General features: G+C 41.1%; 1 protein-coding gene across 3 annotated transcripts in view; it reads right to left on the bottom strand.

Moving 5' to 3' along the window:
- LOC308237916 (GON-4-like protein) overlaps positions 1-18,210 on the bottom strand; it is a 56,227-nt gene that overhangs the window by 11,201 nt on the left and 26,816 nt on the right. For all 3 annotated transcript variants that reach the window (XR_013959498.1, XM_080649283.1, XM_080649282.1), the window contains exons 12-21: positions 17,290-17,391; positions 15,460-15,500; positions 14,759-14,862; positions 12,551-12,749; positions 11,957-12,043; positions 11,171-11,339; positions 9,634-9,778; positions 7,580-7,730; positions 2,626-2,742; positions 557-2,260 (exon numbers count right to left, since the gene is read on the bottom strand). Coding sequence is in view for 2 of the 3 variants with exons in the window: in XM_080649283.1 (XP_080505409.1) it covers positions 557-2,260; positions 2,626-2,742; positions 7,580-7,730; positions 9,634-9,778; positions 11,171-11,339; positions 11,957-12,043; positions 12,551-12,749; positions 14,759-14,862; positions 15,460-15,500; positions 17,290-17,391 (2,819 nt within the window). In the remaining variant the exon portion in view is untranslated. The remainder of the gene's footprint in view (positions 1-556; positions 2,261-2,625; positions 2,743-7,579; positions 7,731-9,633; positions 9,779-11,170; positions 11,340-11,956; positions 12,044-12,550; positions 12,750-14,758; positions 14,863-15,459; positions 15,501-17,289; positions 17,392-18,210) is intronic.

Genomic DNA, 18,210 nt, shown 5'->3' with positions numbered 1-18,210 from the left:
ATAAGGGCTGGTAATGGCTCACCAAGTGCCGACTGCAGTTTTTCGAGGAACTGAGGTTAATCAATTAGTGTGAGTGTGTGTGTGTGTGTGTGTGTGTGTGTGTGTGTGTGTGTGTGCGCGCGTGCGCACCGCAGGCACAAATAGCAGCGGGGGGGACCTGTGGGGGTTACCACAATTATCAGAGCCTGGTTCTCTGAGTTATGGAGTCATAGGTGTGGCTGGGATTGCTGCCTGACAGTAGGAGTGGGGAGGGGGTCTGTTTGGAAAGGTCCCCTCTACCCTGAAGGTAGTTTTCCTTTGCCACAGTCCACACTTATGATCCATTTTTTAGGCATTTAAATTGTGCTTAGGTGATTCAATGAAACATTTAAATGTGTTTAAGTCAAATATAATGAGTCAAATTTCACCCTTTCCCTCTCCTCTCACTGCAACCCAAAAATTTTATTTCGAAAGTCAAATAAAAGTGATTTTAGGAATATCTATAGTGCAGCAACCAAGGTGACCTATTGATATTACTGAGTCCACAAAATATTTGAGAATATTTCCCAACTCTCACCTGGAGTTCTGGGACAGAGAGCACAGATTCCTCAGAAGCTGAGGACATCTCATCTTCCTCATCTTGGGTAAGGTCATCGAAGTCCTCTTCTTCCTCTTCCTCTGGCCCATCCTTCTCTCCTCCAGTTTCTGGCCTCACTGGGGTCCCTGCTAACTGACCATCAATGCTGAATAAGTCTTCAGGTTTCCCAGGGAGGTTGCTAAGCACCATTTCAGGGTCAATGGAGGATGAAGCATTCTTTGGTGATTCTTTGCTCACATTTCCTGCGTTTCCTCCATCAGGAGGCTCTTGAGAAGCTGATGGGGTTTTAGCTAGTTGATTCCTCTCCTCCTCCTTTTGTAAGACTGTCTGTTTCTTTGCTTCTCTTGCACCACCTGACTCCTCACTTGGGAAGCCAGTATCCAATTCCACAGAGTATTCTTCTTTGACTTCATCATAAATGGTGTGCTTCGGGGATGCCCGGGGGACTTCCTCCCCAGGATCTTTAGGTTCCATCTTGACAATTTTCTCTACATTTTCAGGAGGAGAGCTTAGAGATTCTTGGAAGCCCTGAGGCAGTGGCTCCACAACTTGCCTCCCCTCCTCTGTTTTCACAACAGTCCAGATGTAGGCACTGTTCTCCGACAATTCTTCCTGGCACACTCCGTCTGATGGTAGAGGTCCTGGGCTGTGCTCCTTTTTGGGGAAGACAGAGGCACAGAGAGGAGATAGGTCCTGGGGTTCTAATTTGGGTACCAGGCCTGGAAAGGCATTTTTCCCTTCATCCAAAGGACAACCAACATCCATATTCACTTGGGCCTTCTCTTCAGAGGTGGACTGTACAGGAAGATTCATAGAGTTGCCAGAAACAATTAAGGGTGGGATGGAGGAGGCTACAAGGGGCTGGTTCAATGGACATGGGAAGGAAGTAGGGTTAACTAAGAGTGTGGTGATGGGAAGGGTCTGAGAACTCTGGGCCACAGTTGCATTGACAGGCTGAATCATGTTGCAGCCACTGCCAAGGCTCACAACCTTCACAGTGGTGGCAGGAACAGTGAAGATAACAGGTGCAGAGTTGATGAGGGGGACAGACTTCAGACAGAGCGAGGCCTTGGTCCCCTTTTTCTTTGGGCCTCTCCGTTTCACATATGGCTTTCGGAACTTAGAAGGGGCAAGTGAGGGCAGCATTATCTTGGGCACAGGAGCAGGGGAGAACAGGGTCTGGGGCTCGGACAGAGGGAAGCTGGTCCTGGACTCAGGGGTTATAGTAGGCAATACTGTTGAGGACTCAAAACTATCACCCCCAGTGACCCTCAGTTGAGGGACAGCTGGCACTGTCTGTAAGACAGTGGCTGGCTGGATCGTTTGAGGAATCCGGACCACCATTTTGCTTGGAGGGGCTTCTGACTGAGTTGACCTAGGTGGTATTTTCCCAGAACTGGAGGTAGGCTGGAGAGAGGGGCTGGGTCTAATAAGGAGGGGCTTCAGGGTTGATGACCGCTTCTGTCTCCAGCCCTTCCTGGAAAAACAGTTGGCAACTGGCTTCAGTTTCAGGACTACACCCTTAGGCAATAGCAGTGGGTACCGAGTCTCACTTCCCAACTCCAAGCTGGTTTTTCCTACATCTGGTTCCGGCTTGATCTCAGTGGTGCCAGTCACATTTCCTGCCTCTCTGGCACCATCAGCTACGTGCTGCATTTCCTCCTGGATGGATGGCAGACTGGCCTATTGGGAACAAAAACACTCTGATCTAGCATACGTCAGAATTTGGTAAAAAATAAAATAGGGTTTTCTAGATTTTAGGAACTTTGTCAGGACAGTCTCAAGGTAATCTTTTCAAGAAGGATTTTTCTGCACAGTATCAAATTTCTACAAAGACTACATTCCTACTGCATACTCTAGAAACTCTTCTCTGAATTTCCTATAGGAAACTATCATTTTACCCACCTCGGGGGAGGGGAGAAGGAGAGAAGGATGATTTCTTAAATCCTAGTTCTACAACTAAAGCATCAGAGGTGTAAAGTGGAACTGATGTTTCTGCCAGGTTTTTAGTGACCTTCTGCCTCTGGTCTTTGAAGAGGAGGGCTTACCTTTAACCAGAATGGAAGCCGGTGTTCTTCCCTCTCTACAGGTGGCTTCCACTGATGTGGCTGGATCTCTTCACAGCATTTCCCGAAGATGGGCAGCTGTTTGGTCTTCTTATAAAACTGAGTATGAAGGAATGAAGCATGAGTTACATTTCTTTCAGAAACATTGCTCTCTGTCTGGGTAAGGAGTGGGGTGGGCAGTGGTTTGACTGACACAAACACACATACACACACAGGTACACATCCATATATACATGTATATAAACAGCATGTGCTGAATGCTTCTGCATTTAAAATTAAACTTATCTCTAATTAGTAATGATTTTACAATTATTCAATGCCTTTTAACTGATAATCTCTATTCAGGTCACCAGGAAGGGAAAAGTTTAGGTCACTGAGAAAAGGAAGCAGATGGTCAGAGAAATCTTATTTAAAATTTGCTCCTGTACAACAGCTGCCTTAACCCTCATCCTGGACACACGGAAACTTCTTTTTTAAAAGCAAATAATGGTGAAAGAACATTAGAAGGGAAGGAAAAGAACAGAGAGACTGAGACAGTTAGGTTTTAAGCGTAAATGAAGATGGAAATTGAACTTACAATGACAATAAGCACCCATTCATTCACATTTGGAGAATGCCTTCTATGTGCCGGCACTGTGCTATAAACTGAGCATACAAAATAAGAGAAGCAATTCCTGCTCTCAAGGAGCTTACAGATTAGTGGGAGAAACAGTCAAGTAGACCAATAATGACATTCTGTGTAAAAAAGTACAAAGATGTATACAAAAAATGACACATAACTTCACACTTGAACAATATGTTTCTGGAGCAGGTGCAACTGGTATAGATGAATCTTAATGGAACAGAGTTTGCTACATGAGGCAGGGGAGGGCAGAGTATACTTCATGTTCAAATCATGAACATGTTTAAGAAACCACAAAGAGAAAACTACTGCATTAATCTAAGTGTAACAAAGTCCTGAACAAAGGCAGTGGGCAACCGAGTAGGAAATAAAGAAAACTGAGGATATGATGACTGGTAGACATGGTAGTGATCAAGCAGGAAGAATTGAGAACACTTCCCAGGTTTATGGACTGAGACATTAATGTCATACACAAAGACACAGACCACAGAAGGGGTAAGGTGGGGAGGAAAGTTTGCTGTTATTGGTGGTGACAGTGGCACAACTGGAGGGTACAGAGGGAGAGACATAAGTTCTATTTGGGGAGTCAGTGAGGAGTGAGACAACCAAGTTAAGAATTCCTTTAAACAGTTGGCTACATGCCGAAACCGGTTTGGCTCAGTGGATAGAGCGTCGGCCTGTGGACTGAAGGGTCCCAGGTTCGATTCCGGTTGAGGGCATGTACCCTGGTTGTGGGCACATCCCCAGTGGGGGGTGTGCAGGAGGCAGCTGATCGATGTTTCTCTCTCATCGATGTTTCTAGCTCTCTATCCCTCTTCCTTCCTCTCTGTAAAATATCAATAAAAAATATATTTAAAAAAATAAATAAATAAATAAATAAAATAAATAAATAAACAGTTGGCTACACTAAGTCAGAGCTCAGGAGAGAACTGGACCAAAGACACAAATTTGAAAATCATGGAGAGAGATAATACCCAAAATCATGAGACCATTAATCCAATTTACCGTGGAACACTAACATTTAAGGATCGAGCAGGAGAAGAGTTCCTGAAGGAGCAGCCTGAGGTAAGAGTCCTGGTACCACGGAACATAAGAGAATAGGGAGTTTAAAGAAGGAATGAGTGAACAACACTATGAAGTTTAAGAGGATAAGAAGAGAAAAGTATCTACTGGATAGCCAACTGGGAGATAATTCACGATCTTTGCGGGATAATATCCACACATTCAAGGGTTAAAGAGTTAAGGAGAAACCTACAGTTAAAACAGTTTAAACCATCCATTTGTCTTTGTTCCCTTTTGAAACCCCATGAAAATAACAGAAAGGAATTTCTTACAGGTAAAAGCCTACAAGGAGAGAGAGAATGAGAGAAAATGATAACAACAGCAAAATTTTCAAGGCTAAAAAGCAGATGGAGCCCTGGTCGGTTTGGCACAGTGGACAGAGTGTCAGCCCCCAGACTGAAGGGTCTCGGGTTTGATTCCGGTCAAGGGCACATACCTCAGTTACAGGCTCAATTCCTGGCCTGGGGACTATATGGGAAGCAACCAACCAAAGTGTCTTGTTCACATCCATGTTTCTCTCTTTCTGTCTCTCTCCTTCCCTTCCACTCTCAAATGAAAATCAATGGGAAAAATATACTCAGGTGAGGATTAAAAACAACAAAAAAAGCAGATGGATGAATACTGAAACACATGAGTTTCCAAACTAAGACATAGGAAAATGAAGAAAACCAAATCCCATGTGGAGGAAAGTTCACAGCCAAGAAAACTGATGTCAGAGTCTAGCAAAAGGCTGACACCACCTACTTCTTGAATTGGAGGAAAAGCTACAACTAAAATTAGGTAAAGATGAAGAGGACAGATTAAATCTGTTGAAGAGGCAGTCAAACCCCCATCCCCTTTCCCACTGTGTGGAGTCAGGTGAAAGCCTCCCCCTGCCCTGGCAGGAGGATTTCTGGAAACGATGATCTCTGGACCAAGGCACTGGGCATAACTGAGGGCTGGGCACTATGCTTAACAAATACAGAAATTCCAGCCTTCTTCCTCTCCTGCTTGCCCACTGTCCCTCTGCCATTCACTATTTTAAAGTATTTAATGAACCAAAAAGGCTATTGGAAATTTAAAATGTTAGACGAAATAAAGAACTCAACTTGGCATAAGGGTTAGAAGAAAAAGTGAGTATTCCCAGAAAGTACAACATAAAGACAAAGTAATGTGGAAAAGATAAAAGACAAGATGCGAGGACCAGCCTGAGAGGCCTACCATCTGACTTACTGGACATTGAGGAGAACAGATCCAATGAAGGGAGGACACCATCCATATACAATTCATGGAAATTTCCCAATACTGAAACACACGAGTTTCCAAACTACGTTTTACCAAGCGCCTCATGTGATTAATGAAACTAGACCCAAACTAAGGAATATTATTATGAAATTTCAAAACAGTAAAGAAGAGGAAATATCTTACATGCTGCCATAGAGAGAGCTAAAACTGGTATCACACAAAGATTCAAGAGTCAAAACAGCATCAAATTTCTAAATCACCAGCACTGGAAACCAGAAGAAAATGGAGCAAAGCCCTTAACAATTTCTGGTAAAAATAATTTCCAACTTAGAATTCTGGTCCACTGAAGGAGGAGAGAATAGAAACATATTTTTAAATGTTTTATTTTGAATAATTATAGATTCACAAGAAATTACACAAATAGTACAGAAAGGTCTTATATGTACCCTTTACCTAGTTTCACCCAATGGTAAAATATGGTTACATTGTAACATATATAAACCAGGTATCTAGTACATTGAATAGGAAATTGACATTGATATAATCCACAAACCTCAATATATATAAACTTAAAAATCTGATTCTCAAAAACTCTTCCTCAGAATACTACTAGGATGTGCTCCACTAAAACATGAAAGTAAAGCAGGAAATAAGAGGATCCAACATAAGTAAGAGGCAACCAATCAATCACCAGCAAAATGGTAAAGAAAGAGCCTAAGTTGATGCTACAGCAGCAAGTTGAGAGAGCAACCCGTGTAGAGTGGAAAAGCATCAGAGCGCAGGCAATTAATCTAGTACACAAGTGTAAGGAATTTGCTATAGATAACAGATCCCTCTCTTCATCAAAACTAAGAAGGAAAAAAGAATGGTTGCTCATAAGAGGTCCCGTAAGGATAGAAAAAGGCCTCTCTTTTCCTTTGCTGTGGCCTTCCACAATTTATGAGAAGCACGTTGTAAATAAATCCCAAGATAGTTCTAGCTGATTTGGCTTAGTGGCTAGAGCGTCAGCCTGCAGACTGAAGGGTCCCAGGTTTGATACCGGTCAAGGGCACATGCCTGAGTTGTGGGCTCGCTCGATCCCCAGTAGAGCGTGCAGGAGGCAGCTGATCAATGATTCTCTTTCATTATTGATGTTTCTATCTCTCTCTCCCTCTCCCTTCCTCTCTGAAATAAAAATATATATATTAAAAAACGAAACAAAAAAAAAACACAACAACAACCCAAGATTGTTGGCTCCTCTGTTCAAACTGCAAGACAAGCTAAGCTACTTTCAAGGCTACATTCTTGCATCCCCTCCTCCATGTTGTTTTCACAGCTCAGGGATAATTTGCACCAAGGAGTCTCTCTAGTTAGTAAAAAGTTCCCTTCCTTCTTCCCCATCAAACAAGCCTCTTTTGAATTCTTCCTAACTTTTGTTCTGAGGCTTGGGAAAAATGCTGATAAGACAGCTCCTTAGGACATCTGTTGGACTGTCTTCTGGAAGGCAAACAAAATGTAACTTTTTAAGACAACCCCTCCGGTATCTGCTCAACTTCAACACAATCCCCCTCTCTTCTCTGTCACCTAGCAATAGCAACCAATCACTCTTTATTTTTAACTTCATTATTTTTTTAATATATATTTTTATTGATTTCAGAGAAGGGAGAGGGAGAGAGAGAGAGAGAAAGAGAAACATCAATGATGACAGAGAATCATTGATCGGCTGCTTCCTGCATGCCCCACACTGGGGATTGAGCCCACAACCAGGGCATGTGCCCTTGAATGGAATCAAACCCGGGACCCTTCAGTCTGCAGGCCAATGCTCTATCCACTGAGCCAAACCAGCTAGGGCCAATCACTCTTTAAAAGTGGAAGCCACTTTTTGTTACCTGTCTTGTACTGACTAGCAATACCTGGCCCTTTCCTCCCTTGTAAGATAAATTTCTTCTCTGCATCTATCTCTTCTTTTAGTTGTGAGTTCTTTCACAGCCTGAGCCACCAGCCAAAGCCCTAACAAGTCCCCAGGTAGAACTTGCAGGAAACACTTACTTTGAAGATGTTGTCAGGAGCTCTGTTCATGCTGCGGTTCTTGATTCTCACTGTCAGTTGGTGGGCAGTCTTGCAAGTTAGAAGGTACTTGCTGATTAGAGGCTTAGGAAACTCGGTCCCTTCAAAGTGCTTTAGTCCTAAAACTAACAAACTGAGAAAGAACAATGACTCGAAATCTCCCTTCACAATCCATTCTTCTAAAAAGGCTCCCCAGACTAACTCCACATTCTACAATCCACTTTTTCTACATCTAATTCTTGTATAAGTTAGTGGCTACTCAACAAAAAAATTTCAGATATTTACTGAGTGCTAATAAGTACAATGAACGATACTCAAGGAGAAGTTCACAACCGGAAGAGGAAAACCTAAGCGTAAATCACTAATGAATGTCAGAACATGTGAATTTTCATACTTTGTATTCAAAGAAAGGAGGATGGCTGTAATAAAACAAATATAAAAAACAATGGGCACCATGTTAAGCATATGAAAATCAACGCCAACACTACCTCCCATCGTAACATAATCTATTATGGTTACCTATGTACATATTTACTGATGGCAACGGGGCAATACACATCAAGAGCCATAAAAATATTCCTAGCCTTTATCGCATAATCTCACTCTTGGGAATTTACTGGAAGGGATGAACACCAAAGATTTTCAAAAGCTCTATGTACAGCCTAGCCAAAGTGGCTCGGTTGGCTAAGTGTTGTCCTGTGCACCGAAAGGTTGCCAGTTCAGTTCAGGTCAGGGCACATACCTGGGTTAAGTTTGATCCCTGGTTGGGGCAGGTACAGAAGGCAACTGGCAACTGATTGATGTTTCTCTCTCACATGGATTTGTGTGTTCTCTCTCTCTCTCTCTCTCTCTCTCTCTCTCTCTCTCTCTCTCTCTCTCTCTCCATTCCTCTCTCTAAGCATGTCCTCAGGTGAGCCTTAAAAACAAAAAAAAAGCTCTAATATGTACAAAGATCTTTGGTGAAGCCTCACTCATAACTGCAAAACAGCAGAAGGGGGAAAAGTAGCAAATGAAAGAAATATCACAGAGCCATTAAATATTGCTTTAAAGGACAATATACAGAAACAATAAAAAAGAACTATGTTACAGCAAATAGAAAAACAATTTCAAAAAGATGTTAGGTTAGCCTTGGCCAGTGTTCTCAGTGGTTAGAGTGTTGGCCTCTAACACCTTAGGGTCGTGGGTTCAATTTCTGGTCAAGGGCATGTACCTGGGTTGCAGATTTGATCCCTGGCCCCGGTTGGGGCTCATATGGGAGGCAAGCAATCAATGTGTCTCCCTCACATCAATGTTTCTCTTTTTCCTCCTCCCTACCTCCCTTCCAATCTCTAGAAATCAATGGAAAAAAATATCCTTGGATGAGAATTAACAAAACAACAACAAAAAGACATTAAGTTTAAAAAAGACAAAAAATATATGTATTTAAATGGCCAATAATTATACAAGAAATGCAAGAGAAAAATCATTATCTTGGGGTGGTTAGAATAGTGGATAAAAATTTTTTTCCTCTAATAGTACATATTACAAGATTGTTCTTTACAGTCAATAAAAGACAAAACGTAATTTAAAATGTTTGGAAAATGTGCATGTCATTTCCCAAAAAGAATAGTACTTGGCAATGCTGAAACAAGCACGTGTTATATAACGTTATAACAACCAACACTGCTTTTTTTTGTCTTTTGTGTCCATATCTTACACATGCCTTATTTCCCTAAGCTCCTTAAGAAATAAGAACTAGCCCTGACCGGTTTGGCTCAGTGGATAGAGCGTCGGCCTGCGGACTGAAAGGTCCCAGGTTCGATTCCGGTCAAGGGCATGAACCTTGGTTGCGGGCACATCCTCAGTAGAGGGTGTGCAGGAGGCAGCTGATCGATGTTGCTCTCTCATCAATGTTTCTAACTCTCTATCCCTCTCCCTTCCTCTCTGTAAAAAAAAAAAAAATCAATTAAATATATTAAAAAAAAACACGAAAGAAATTAGAACTAGACCTTCTCTTCAGGATATTCTGTGCTAACCCCTCCACAATAAACCCTTACTTGTCCTCAGCCTTGGTGAATGAATTCTTATCCTGGGGATTCTTTGCCTTCAGGGAACACACTGGAAGTAGCTCTGGATACATGAAAACCTTGCTTGTGGCCAGGATCCAAGCCACTTGCTTTGGTAAACAGGGAAATTTACAGGCTGTAAGAAAAAAAAAAAATCCCAATAAATTAAATTCTAGAACAAAGAGGACTTCACACAAGTTTCTGATTGCATTTTTGCATTTAGACAGAGCTGTCCCCACCTAACTTAATCCCCTCCAAATCCACACAACACTCCCCACAAAAGTTTCCACAACTTTCTGAGCCTAACATACACCTCATGGGAATCCCATTCAATGTTACTAAAATTTAAATTTCTTATTCTTTTCTATGTGGAACACTTAACACACTAAGTAACATAAATACTTAGAAAGTACCTTCTAATACCTGGCACACAGTGTATGCTAAAAATATTTTTACCTCCTTCCCCCTTTAAATCCTTGAAAGATAAATGACCTTCAACAATGCTTTCTTTCTTCCAGGATAAGATTTCAACTTCTTAAATGTCCCTCACAAATCTGGTACTCCAAATTTTATTTTATTTCATTCTTACTTAACTTTCATTAAGTTTCTCCCCGATTCCTCCTGAGGCTGGGAATTAAAATAAAAAACATAAGGAGAATGAGACGACACAGTCCCATTCATTTCTGTCTTTCTGTCTAAGTCTCTCAATTCCAGGCATTTTTCTGCCTTCCCAGAGATAAGAACTACTATAACCATACTCCTCCTTCCATAGGTGTTTTTATATCACCAGAAAAAAAGTCCAGGACACTGTATATATTAGTCATTACTGAAGTTTGGTGTTAAATTAAGTTTTCAGTACCAACATATAGCTAATAAAGTAGTTTGAGATCAGTGTCCATGACCTAATGAATTTAAATTCAAATATATTCAATTTAACTATAAGAGTCAGGGACTTAAAATCAAATCCAAAGACAAACCTAAATCCAGGCCAAACCACAACTAATTTGCTAAACCAGGAAACAAATCAAAAGCAAATATTTATAAAGTATATGGGTGGTGCTTCTTTTCTGATGAGATACCAAATGGTGGATGACACCTGTGCTACAGGAGGGCCCGGAGGGCCTAGGGGCCCTGTAATGGGAGGCCGCAGCCGCTTCCGAGGAGGATTTGGCAGTGGCATCTGAGGCCAAGGTCAAGGCTGAGGTCGTGGCCGTGGCCATGGAGCTCTGAGGCAAGGCCGAGGACAAGGAGTGCTCCCAGTCACCAAGCTGGGCTGCCTGGTTAAGGACATGAAGACCAAGTCCCTGGATGAGATCTAGCTCTTCTCCCTGCCCATCAAGGAATCTGAGATTATTGACTTTTTCCTGGGGGCATTCCCAAAGATGAAGTTTTGGAGATTATGCCTGTGCGAAGGCAGACATGTGTTGGCCAGAGGACCTGGTTCAAGGCATTTGTTGCCACTGGGGACTACAATGAAAACATTGGTCTGGGTGTTAAGTACTCGAAGGAAATAGCCACTGTCCCCTACCCGTCTTGACAGTTTTACGAGGACTCCAATCAATGCTGACATGGGTGTTGAAATCTTCAATGAGCTTCATGGCTCCCATCAGGTTACAGGGTTGGAACAAGGTCTGAAACTTGGGGTTGAACTGATGATGAAGGGCGATGGAGCTTTGAGCAAAGGTTCCCAGCTCTTCCTGGGAAAACAGGGCACAAAGGAGATTTAAGTTCCAGGCCATTAGTATCAATAGCCCTTATCCTCTGTGTGAAAAACTGTCCTTCCTATTACAGGATAAAAACAGGTGAAAAAATCATCCTAAACTCTTTCACAATTAACATTACCTCTTTAAGACTGCAGGTCAGAGCAATACTCTCAAGGAAACTGAATACACTCTCTGCCCTTTCATGAAAATCAGTGATTTATGTTCTTTCAGCAAATACAGGAAGACATAGGAATAGCTACCAAAACATGCAGGAGAGAAGAAATATAGATTATGGCCCTAACCGGTTTGGCTCAGTGGATAGATCGTCGGCCTGTGGACTGAAGGGTCCCGGGTTTGATTCCGGTCAAGGGCATGTACCTTGGTTGTGGGCATATCCCCAGTGTGCGGTGTGCAGGAGGCAGCTGATCTATGTTTCTCTCTCATCGATGTTTCTAACTCTCTATACCTCTCCCTTCCTCTCTGTAAAAAATTAATAAAATATATTTTAAAAAAAAGAAATATAGATTATGGTGGGTGAATATCTGTGAGAAATGACTTGCCAAGCTAACTGTATACTCAATCTTTAGAGTTAGGGATATTTGGAACCTTACAAGAAATATCCTGGTAGTACTGGCCTCCGAGTTGAGACTGGGGTTGGAGGTGGAGAGAAGGTGAATTTGCGTCAAGAGCTGAACATGCTGGGGAAAGAAAGAAAACAACACAGTGACATGTTATGATGCCATTTCAGGAACCCAGAAGATCTTGTCAAAATATGTGCAACTTTATTATACATCTTTTGCTTTCTTGACAGTCTATGAGTGCAACATAGTATGAATTTTACAGTTATGTTCCCCTGGAGCAAAATAATAGAATCAGAAGAAGTTTAACCTCAAACCAGAGAAACTGAGATTAGAAAGAAGAAAAAACTATTCTGGCCACAAGGCTGTTAAATTCAGAATGGATTACTATGATTCTTTGAAATCTATAATTCTGAATATTATCAACATACTTATATGCATTCTTGCCTGAGCCATGATGACTCATGAACATAAGTTCTCAGGGCCTAGCTGATGTGAAGATCCTGGGGTCCTATGATTTCAAAGAGTGTCAAGACACCTATTTCTGACTTTTACAAAGCTGCTAACTTTGGCTTCAGGTCAAGCCATGGGATGATCCAATAGTAACATTACCAAGAAAAGTCTCACCTGCTGCATCTGCTGCTGGAGCCTCTTCCTCTGAGCTGGGTCTAGAATCAGAGTCTGAGGAACGTTCTCACTCTGGGGCTTAACCCTGTCTACTTCCTGCTGCTGTTTGGCTGAAGATTTTCTCAACTTCAGCTGCTCAAGGAGCTCCTTCATTGTACGATGTTGCTCATTTAGCAAGTTGGCCAGTGGTTCTTCAAACCTATCCCCAACAGGGAGATGACTGAGTGTGAACATTTCCGTAGGTCCACAACACATCCAATTCCTTCTAATAGTGGTCTAAGAGAGTCTGCATAATTTCTATCTACTGATAATTCCTAAATTCCACTTTAGCCAATAAGCAAAACTCCTAGTCTATCCAAATCTTTTCCGAAAGTTGTTAACATAGATTCAAATAAGATGGTTCTGAACTGTACCTCATCCCCATTTTTCTACAATCAGTCAGTCCTCTAAGTAATCCTATATAATAAAAGCCTAATATGCTAAGTGTCCAACCATTCGACTAGTTGCTATGACACGCACTGACCACCAGGGGGCAGATGCTCCAACCAGTAGGTTAGCTTGCTGCTGGGGTCTGGCCGATCAGGACTGAGCGAAAAGGGCCAGACACGCCCTGGACAAATCCAGAACTGGGCCAGTTTCGGCCTGATCCCTGCAGGCCAGGCTGAGGGACCCCACCGGTGCACGAATCCATGCACTGGGCCTCTAGTATACAAATAAAAGGAAAGGAGCAGAGAAACATCAGGATAACAAAGCAGTCAAAGAGCAAATGGAAACTTATCACTCCAGTATCATACTGATATGCACATTAATCTGGAACTTGTTCTTAACAACTATATAAAATACCCTCAAAGTACAGCATTTATTCTTTGATTTACCCATTACTCCAAACCCTGATCTAGCTTCTCCCATTCCACTCTTGTTCTGCACTGCTTTTGTTTCTTAAAAATTCAAAGACCTGCAGTCATGAAGCAACAAGGGATATACTAAAATACATGGCAGTTTAACTGACCTGGTGAATATGGCTCGCCATACCCTGGTAACTCCCTGAAACCCCATCCGGTGAGACAAAGAGCTGCTAGAAAACCAGGTGTCCTCAAAAATGGCCTGCCTACAGACTCACTCTCTTACAAATATCCACTTTAAGCTGAAGCCTAGAGACAGCAGCTCGAAAGGCGCCAGAGACATACCAGGGACAAACTGAATTGTATGGCTTCATGGCAAGCGCCACCATTGTCCCTGTGTTGAGCCCTCCATACACAGCTGGCAGATGCAGGAGGGTGCCAAATCTGAATCTGCATTAACCTGATGAACACCATTAGCACCAGCAGATGACACCGAGACCCCGCTCCACCCAACTCCCACATTGTCAGTAACACCTCAATAAAGCTAAAAGGGGAAATTCTGAAATACTTGTTATAGTTTCATTATGGTATTTATTGTAATGGAGTATGACTAATATTTCTAGCTTTTACACATTGGTTAATATACTGTCGTCTTCACTAAACTGCAAGTTCCCTTAAAGACTAGCTTTCAAATGGATCCCAGGCTCTCTAGTTAGGTAATGCTGTTCGGTTAAAACACAGGACTCATTAGAAGCTGTGGATCTCTAGGTTTTGATTTGTTCCACCCAGGGAATAAACCCCATCCTGATTTCTGTTTCTACTCAGAATGAGTAACAATAATGTACAGATAGATTACGCAAACCCGTGGCAAAAATAGGGAAAAAAATTAAAGCCTCTACTTTCTGGGTGGAACAACAGAAGTGCTAACTTTATGTGAAGAGGGCAGTACTTATATTTCAGACCCTAGGGCATTATTATAGGTGCTTCATGGTTTGCTCAATTAATGCCTAGATAATTAACAAACATTCATTAACATTTACCAGATGTTAAAGGCAAATGAGGTGAACCAAAGGGACATGATGGATATGACAATTTGGGGTAGTTTTTGTGGCTGGCCACGTAGAGTCCTACATACCTCTCCAGCACCACTCACCTGGAGAAGTTGCCATTGATGCCAGCTGCTGTTTTTTCTCCCTTCCCTAACAGATACAGCTTGGTCTATAGCTGCACTGCCCCATCATAAGGAGACTTATTCACCTGACAGCTAATACCCCCCTAGGGCTGGGGAATTAACCGAAATTTCTGAAAACCTTTTCAGAAGACATTTTTTCTCTATTCTAAGTTTCAAGGTCTTTGACAGGCCTACCGTAGGGCTTGAGGAGTATTAAAGTTAGGTCTAGGCTCAGCCACACGTTCCTCCTCCTCTGGGCCATCATCTTCCATGCTGGGGAATCCCATCTCATCTTGGAACTGAGGAAAAGGAAAAGGAGCATTTTCCTGGGGAACAGGCATGTGAAGTCAATGCAGCAGTGAGAAGGGAAATTAATCACTAAGTTTACAGGATAATGCTGGCACTCAGGAAGAGCTTGCATCAGAGTATTTTTCTCACTTGAGGACTTCCACAGTCCTGCACATGGGATGACTACACTATTACCCCAGGGGGGAAAAAATCTCTCAACTGGTCAATCTGTATAGCTAAGGACAGAGCATGGATAACTCACAGTGTTCATAATTATCTTTCAAGAGACAAATTTATGAGAAAGGTAACTATGTGAGTTTAGAATAATCTAAAACTAGTATGCAATCTTTAAGGATGCACCAAATGATAGTTGGGAAGGCCATCCAAAGTTTGCAAGTAAAGTTTACTAAGATTTATCTACATATGGATAATCAAAGTTTGTTAGTTACCAATATTCTCCTGCCATTATATTCTCTCCTGGGTGGACTGAAGGGGGAATTGGCTTTGTATGAACAACATTCTGGAGGCAGGGGCCCTGGGACCAAAAAACAGAGCTTGCTGAAGAACCTACTTTTACCATCCACTCTTACTCAAAGATCATTACTCACAGTTTCAAACAGCTCTTCCATCAGTCCATTCACTTCCTTTTCTGCAAGAAAACCCAAACAGGATGTTGTGGGCACCAGTTAATTTCATAAGAGGGAATTCCAAGAAAACAATGTATGTTATTTTCAGCAAGGCATTTGACAAAATCTTCATATATATCTAACATTCATTATTCAAAAACATTTACTGAATTCCTACTATGCCTCAATCCTGTTCTAGATACTTGGAATACATGAGAGAACTCAATAGTCTTATTCTTGTGAAGCTAGAGTAGCTCAGTGGTTGAGCGTCGACCTATGAACCAGGAGGTCACAGTTCGATTCCTGGTCAGGATACATGCCAGGGTTGCCAACTCGATTCCTAATAGGGGGCATGCAGAAGGCAGCCAATCAATAATTCTCTCTCATCATTGATGTTTCTATCTCTCCCTCTTCCTTCCTCTCTGAAATAAATATTTTTTAAAATATTTATATAAAAAAACAATAATAATAAAAATAAAGCTTTCTTCATAACCTGGTCAAAAGCTAACAATGTAATGCATGCAATAAAAATCAATAATTTCTGAAATATGTTTTCTATCACTGGCAATGAAGTAATTTTTCAAACAAATGACTCAAGTGATTTGTTTTGCATGCCTCCAATCTTGTCTCTTTATATTAAACTGGTATTTAATCAAAATGGTATTTCTAAAATCCAAATAAGTTCCTATTGATTTCCGACTTAAAACTCTTCGAGCTCTCCTTTTTGATAAATCAAAACTCAAATGCAAGGTTCTCAAATTCAAGGTCTGAACACTGATTACCCTTTTCTACTACCACTCACTCACACAACTATACCAACTACTTATTATTTTCCCAACACACTTATTGTTGTTTCACAATTCTGTTGTTTATAGATATGCTCTTATATTTGTAATATCCTTCTCTGCCCCCATTTACCAAAAATTTCCTATTCCTCCTTCAAAATCTCATCTTGTGAATCCTTCCCTAAGCCCTCCCACCCTAATTTCATACCATACACTAGATTATACCCTCTTTTAGGCCACTAGCATACTTTATACACAACTTATTTTAGCACCTATCACTTTGTATTATAATGTTTTCTTTTAAAATATATTTTTATTGATTTCAGAGAGGGAGGGAGAGGGAGAGAGAGACAGAAACATCAATGATGAGAGAGAATCATTGATTGGCTGCCTCCTGCACACGCCCTACTGGGGATCAAGTCTGCAACCCAGGCATCTCCCCTGACCGGAATTGAACTTGGGACCCTTCAGTCCACAGGCTATCCTCTATCCACTGAGCCAAACCAACTAGGGCAGTGGTCAGCAAACTGCGGCTTGTGAGCCACATGCGGCTCTTTGGCCCCTTGAGTGTGGCTCTTCCACAAAATACCATGGCCTGGGGGAGTCTATTAGAAGAAGTTTAAGTTTAAAAAATTTGGCTATCAAAAGAAATTTCAATCGTTGTACTGTTGATACTTGGCTCTGTTGACTAATGAGTTTGCCGACCACTGGACTACGGCTATTATAATGTCATCCCCTACTAAACTGTCACCCTATAAGACACAGGCCATGTTTTATTCATTATGGTATCCTAAGTATAATCCCTGCCAAATACTGGACTCAATACATAACTGTGGGATGTGTAAATGAGTGACTGATAGGCTTTCTGAATATATACCTACATTTAAAGATTTATAGAAATAGGATAGAGGAAGCTTAAATGTCTTAGATTAAATGGACTGCAAACTTTACCCTCAAAAATATACAAAGTGAACAAATGTATATGGGACACAGTCAAGAGCAGGACCCATAGTAAACACAGACTCACTGGTGATTCTCACTGCCCGGTCAGTGCGGAAATCCTCTGTGTCTGGTTCGTCACGGTCTTCCAGGAAATTGTATTCTGGATCGTCATCATCATCCGCCTCATCTAGAAAACACAAAGTTTCAGACACTCATTCCCAACTCTGAACTCTTATCTTTAGTGACAATGTAAGATATTCAGCACTATGAGACTCTGTTCCATTAAAGAACATTTATCCTTAAGTTTTAAAATAATTTATTTTTTTCCTCCGTGCCTTTGCACAGATCACTTCCTACAGCTGACTCATCTCACCTATTCTCTCCAATAAGCCAAATTCCTTCCTTCCTCCAAACAAGACTTAAATCTGTCAAAATGCAGCAAAAGCCAGAAAATTGAATGTATAATTTATCTCAGGAACCCCACTTTGATTAGTGCATCTTATGAAAATAATACTTTTGTTAAACTTCATGATAGTGAAAAAAGAAATAAATCTAATTCCCCAAAATTAGGAAATACTATAATACGAAATGCAAAGATGCAATATTCTATAAAAATTTAATACATACATGACAAAAAAACAAAATCTAATAACATATAATAATCTTTGTTTCAAAAATTATATCCCTATATTAGGATTCAAAAATAACTAAAAATACACAAAAATATTAAGTATTTGTTATGTTAGGACATAGAAATGTGTTTCTCCCTAATAATTTTCTCTATGATATCTTCCCCATTTCTCAATAAAAATTGTTTGCCCAGCCGGGGTGGCTCAGTGGTTGAGCATTAACCTATGAACCAGGAGATCATGAAGATGTCACTGAATTATTATTATATCAAGGTAATATTTTTCTGAGACTATTTTTTAATTATTTATTTTAAAATATTTTTATTGATTTCAGAGAGGAAGGGAAAGGGAGAGATAGAAACATCAATGATGACAGA

Source organism: Plecotus auritus (genome assembly GCF_963455305.1).
Source record: "Plecotus auritus genome assembly, chromosome: 12".
Lineage (NCBI taxonomy): Eukaryota > Metazoa > Chordata > Mammalia > Chiroptera > Vespertilionidae > Plecotus > Plecotus auritus.
The sequence above is the reverse complement of the archived record's forward strand: the minus strand, read 5'-3'. Positions and strand labels throughout refer to the sequence as shown.